At 46.8% G+C, this 6,000-nt stretch overlaps 1 protein-coding gene across 1 annotated transcript in view; it reads right to left on the bottom strand.

The window, feature by feature from the left end:
- Positions 1-2,676: 2,676 nt before the first annotated feature.
- The window catches only part of LOC103610952 (acetoacetyl-CoA synthetase-like), a gene marked incomplete at its 3' end in the record, with an annotated part of 39,031 nt that continues 35,707 nt past the window's right edge, over positions 2,677-6,000 (bottom strand). The window contains exons 11-12 of the mRNA XM_008595006.1: positions 2,936-3,000; positions 2,677-2,799 (exon numbers count right to left, since the gene is read on the bottom strand). Coding sequence (XP_008593228.1) covers positions 2,677-2,799; positions 2,936-3,000 — 188 coding nt within the window. The remainder of the gene's footprint in view (positions 2,800-2,935; positions 3,001-6,000) is intronic.

The raw sequence follows: 6,000 nt of genomic DNA, 5'->3' as shown, positions 1-6,000 counted from the left end.
ACCCCCTTATCCTCAGGGCATATGATCCAAGACCCCCAGTGGATGCCTGAAACTACGGATAGTACCCAACCCTGTATATCCTGTGTTTTTTCCTAAACACATAAGCATACTTCAAAAAGCTCACAGAAAGATACGTATTATTTTTTGACCCTATTATTCCATGAATTGTGAAGTACCTCGTAAATACCTATGATAAACTTGAATTTATAAATGAGACATAGTAAGAGATAAGCAATAACTAATAATAAAATAGAACAATCATAATAATATACTGCAATAAAAGTTACGTGACTGTGCTCTTTCTCTCTCCCCAAATATCTTACTGGACTGCACTCAGGCAACTAAAACCCCAGAAAGCAAAACCTTGGATAAAGGGGAACTACTGTACTTGTTTGTAAACCTGAGAAACTTTACTCATAATTAAAACAAAATTTCCTTAATCGTGCTGTGTGTAGATGAATGGGGGGAGGGAGGAAGAGGTTTCAAGATCTGCATAGTATGATTTAGTATCTCCAAAACCCAGAAGGGCTTGTTTTGGCCTCAACTCTAGGATGACTGATTGTGGCTCTTCCCTCAGGCAGAGAATCAAAATATGATATCGTTGCTGTCTTCTCCGGCACCTCCTGTCACTGACCGACATGACCATGAGAACTAGAGAGTCCTTTCATTTCTGCCACCACCCAAGCTGGACAGACTCCCAGGCCCCAGCAGCACGAACACCCTCTGCCAAGACTGCTTATGCCACTTCAGAGGGGTGACTGGGACAACAGGATAGTGGCAAGAAGACAGGCCCAGATCCTACCCAGTGTGACTGCTGGAGATGCGCTGGGCTGGCCCGGGAAACAACCCCTCTCCACCAGCCAAGCCTCTGGCATGCCCAGGTGAGGAAGCTGCTCTGCAGCCTGAGAAACTGCTCAGCAGGGCCAGGAGGGGGCAAGGAGGGTCCAAAGGGAACCTGGGTCCCAGGGGGATTAGGGGGCAGGGCCAACCACCCAGAAACCGTGTGCACATCTAGGGGAAATTTAGAAAGCCTTCAGCCAGCTCCAGGACAGTGCCCAAACTTTCACACAGGAAGGAGAAGAAAACAGCCCGAGACCCCCAGCGTAAGACCAAGGAACTACCTGGGAGGAAGGCGGGCTCAGGCTTCAAGTAAATGGCACCTTTTAAAGAGGTGTTTCAAGTTATAAGGAGAAAAATCAGAATTACTGATGTGCAAAAAGAAAAGTGGCCCAAAGATTTCTACGGGCTGCAATGGAATTAACTCTAAGTCACACTGTTGAGAGGAAGTAAGGTGTGACCTGAAGTCACATCTGTGCAAAAAGGGGGAGCTCTTGCCCCACTTACACGCACACACATGCACACACACATGCACACATGCTCACCTATGCACAGAATACCTCTGAAAGGAAACAAGGTCACTCCCTCGGGGAAGGAGAGAGAGCAGCAATGGGGGTGGGGAGGACTCAGCCTTATTTCCTTTAGTGGACTGAATTCTTTACTGCGTGCACAAATAATTGTGCAAAGCACAACTTTACATTAAGAAAAAAATGAGAAAAAAGGCCACTTGTAATCCATATATACAACCCCTCATGTACACACACGAGTGTGTATGTACACATCCATGTATTCCTTTTCTTCAGTCTATAAAACTGACAACTTATAGTTCTGCAATCTACCTTTTTTTTTTTATTCAACACATCACAACCATCTTTCAATGTCAATACATGAGTATCTAAATAAATACTTTCATCCTACCATGTCTAAGGGCTGCATAAATTATGGATGTGCCATAAGTCATTCAATTAACTCCCTTCTACTGGGCAAACAGGTAATTTCTACTTTTTAATAATAAAAATAATGTGGCAATAATCATCCTTATATGCAGGCAATCTTCATTATTTACAGATTATGTATTTGTGAATTTGCCTACTTGCTAGAATTTATCTGTAACCTAAAAATGAATACCAGGGGCACTTCTGTGGTCATTCTCAGACATGCACAGAGCAGTGACAAACTTGAGTCACCCACACGCCCAGTCCAGCTTAGGTTGCTCATGGTGCCACTCTGCATTTCTTCCTCAGCTGTCACACACAGGAGACCCCGCAGCCTAGGAAGCTCCAGCTCTGGGGCTAGTTGGTTGCGGTCTAAATCCCAACTCTGGTACCTGTTAGCAGCGCCACCTCAGTCTGAACTTCTTTTTCTCTTTTGTAAGATAAAGAAAATAGAATCTACCAGGATGAATTGTTTTTAGGATTTAAAATTGTAATCACCATGAGAAGTATGTAGCAGGGGGACAGTGGGGGAGGGGCATGTATGGGTGAGAGTATGAGTATGTGTATGCATGTCTGTGTGTCTGTGTCTGTATGTGCATATGGGTCTGTATGTATGTGTGTGTATTTCTCCCTGTGGGGGTGTGTGTGTATTTCTCCCTGGAACAATGTCTCAGTATTTGCTAACTCAGTGTTCACAGCGACTTCATAGAACGTCACTACCTGGAGTAACAGGAGTAACAGGGATAGACTGTGCACACTGTATGCCCTGCTGATGTGTCCTCAGGATGAATTCAAACGTGCACACGCTAAGTCAGAGGCTGTGCATGTCATGGGGCCCAGCGTGGCCGTCAGGAGGCAAGGTGGGCTGTCCCCACCGCACCAGTACATAGAGCGGGAGCCATACCTGATATGGAGCCCAGCAGAACGCTGCTCTTGATGTTTTTGTAGACGTACTCATAGCTTTGAGCTTTCAGGGGGGACCCTGTAGACAGGATCATGCGAAGTGTCTGGAGATTGTGGGTTTCCACTAGAGTGAAGGATCACAGAAGATTAAAACTAAATCCAATGCCTTGAGTCTCACCTACATGCAGGAACAGTCATACGATGGATTTAACTCCCTTGGCTGGCAATGCAGGGAACAGGTACATCCTGAGGCAGCTTACCTGGCTTCATATCTTTATCTTCGAGCACGGACAGCCACTTGGCACCTGTTCCCAAGATGGTGATGCTAAGGGTACGGGTGGGAAAGAAAACACCAGAAACTCTTCAATGTTCTTGCATATTCCACACACCAAGGCTTCTAAGATTAGTGATTTATTTCTGACAAGTTTGCAAAACCCAAGACACAGTATTTTTCTGGGTTGAACAAATACTTAACATTTACTGGAGGGTGAGTCTCGGCACCTGTTTACTCTGAGGCACAATGTGACAAGTCTTCACGTTGATTCCAGCGTGCAGAGTTGGAGCTTCCTAGCTCCCTCTGACATCTGGCTTTATTTAAAACAATTGTTGTAAATAAAGAACTTGAACCCACTGTCTTCCCAACTGCACAGTATTTTATCTTGGGGAACTAAATGAGGTCATACAAGACCCCTCAAATTCCAACCTCACACATTCGTTTTCCAGTGAAGTAGAGAGGGTTATGGAATTCCTCACTTGTTAAAACAGGTACCATACTTCAAATCTTCAACCCATGCCCTTTTCTTAAACAACCTCGCATTTTTATGAAGCTTAGAAAATTGCAGCTCTTCTCATCTAACATTTAGAATCAACAGTCCTTTATCCCTGCATTTGCACTCACAGAAAGATGCATTGTGTTGAGTATAAATCACTGTTTTCCAGGGGAGCGCTACCTAATCTGCTATTTCCTCCCTCGGCTCTTCTTCCAGTGCAGTGGTTCTTAATGTGGAAACCCGATTTCCCAACTAAAGAATATTTTCTCTTGGAGGACCAAAGGAAGATATAAAATCAAGACCCCTCATGTCCCTCTGGGCAATAAAACCTCATCCTCTGCACACTTGGGTGGAGATTCATCGGTAAGACCATCCTGTCACGCCCTGTATGATGCTGAGAGGCAAAGCCACACAGAACATTCAGGATTCAGGGCCGGCTGGGATGTGGGGTGAATCAACAACAGGGTGCGGCTCCCTCCGAGCAGGGAAGTGGGTTACTGTGGTCCTTGTACCTCCTGTGCCTTTATTCTCCTCACTCCCCCAGGACAATTCTGCCACCACTAAAGCTACCACTCAACCCACAGGCACCCCCTGGATCACTATGCCCTAGAGATGTCTGGGTTTTTTGGGCAGGGGGATGAGGAATAGGCTCCTCCCACCATCCCCTCAACGCTTATTTCATAAACTCAGAGTCTGATGAACTACTTCAACAACACGTTCAAGGATTAAGGGGTCACCCCTTCAGGGATATCTATATTTTAACAGGATCGGAGACTTCATAACTCTAATGGATCCACCCAGCACTGGACAGCAGTGACAGCTTCTAGCTAAGGGTACAGAGCTCTACAATCACCAACCACACACAAACAACACATGGGTTTTATTCTGCTCATCCCCAACCCTTCAGAAAACTTGATGGCCCTCTGGGGTTCTAGAGCACATTTAAGTCACAGGAAGACTGCAGGCTGAGATCTTGGTGAGATGGCCAAGACTCTGAGAAGGTATGTCCCAGGCCTGTGGGTCACAGCCTTGCTTGTCTGAGGAAATGGCAGATTCTTCCATCTATTCCCAGGGCTTGCATAAGATGGTTAAAAACAACATTTAGTTCATGTAAGTATGGGAGCCCATGTGTGGAAACTCCAGGCTGCGTCTTATTTTTAGTGAGCACAATTGGGGTTCAACACACAAGAGAAAGAGACAACTTCACAGCTCTCAAGCTGCTGGGACCTGGCACCCCACGCCAGGACTGCAGCCCTGCAAGGAGCCAGACACAGATCTGCCTCAAGGACAGCCCCTGCCCCTGCCCCTACATCGACTCCTCACATTCGGGCCCCATGAGTCTCCTTCCAGCCTCCCCAATACACCCACCTCGATCCTACCTCAGGGCCTTGGCACATACTGCTCTACCTGGAACACGTGTCCTTAATCCTGCCACTAGCTCCTAAACATTCAGGCCTCAGCCCAGACGCCGTGACCTCCACGAGGACTTGCTGAACCCAGTTTACAGCAGCACTTTTATCATAGCTGAGGTCGTCCCCTTTCTCTTTTCCTTTCCTTCCCATGAGGACAAGGCCCACTCGACCCCATCACTGCTGTGTGCACCAGGGCCCAGCAGGATGCTTGGCACACAGCAGACTCCAAATGTGCAGGGCATTAAAATGATATTGGCAAAGTGTTGCCCAACCAATTCACTGTCTTGGAATGACAAGCTTGCGCTCCCGTGAGGAACCTGACATCTAGAACTATCTTACTACAATGTGCCCACTCGTAGACAGCAACACAGGCCACTTCATACAACTTCCATGCTTGCCATGTTACCAGCAAAACCTGGGCACAGTCCAACCAGGGCCGACGGAAGACACGTGCTCAGTGCCTGCTTACTACATGGAACCAGGCCACAGTGCTGGGAACACACTCTCACACACATGTGCACACACAGGCATACACACATACACCACATGCACCCATATACACACACACTCACAGCCACCCCTACACACATGCACCACTCACCCATACATACACATACATTCACACCAAATGCACACTCTCACACAACCATGCACACATTCATAGTCACATGTGTGCATTTGCACAACACACATTCATGCACTTCCACATATTCTCACACACACTTTCACATCCTCACACTTGTGCATACATACGCACACACCCATGTACACATTCACACACACACACCCGTATGTGTGCACGCGCACAGACGCACACTGAGCTGTGTTTCCCGGGGGCCCTTTGTCCTTCGAGTATGTTAGCACTAGGCCCAGTGATGTACATTTCCTCTCCATCCCGCTTCTGGTAACTACCCTACCCCAGCCCGCCCCACTCCCACACACACCCCAAAATAAAGTTTCTCCACCTGGCACCTGGCTCAGAGGTATGAAGGGTAGAGATTTTAAAGCCATCTAAGTCCCCAGGGGTTTGATTAACCTTTCGCTGGAACCAATCTCATTAGGAAATAATCTTCCTCACTAATAATGTGAGCCAAATGTCAGGATTTAAATATTGCCCAGGCCAGGCAAAGTTATATCTAAAAT

The sequence above is a fragment of the Galeopterus variegatus genome, unplaced genomic scaffold, assembly GCF_000696425.1.
Source record: "Galeopterus variegatus unplaced genomic scaffold, G_variegatus-3.0.2 Scaffold12127, whole genome shotgun sequence".
NCBI classification, from domain to species: domain Eukaryota; kingdom Metazoa; phylum Chordata; class Mammalia; order Dermoptera; family Cynocephalidae; genus Galeopterus; species Galeopterus variegatus.
The sequence above is the reverse complement of the archived record's forward strand: the minus strand, read 5'-3'. Positions and strand labels throughout refer to the sequence as shown.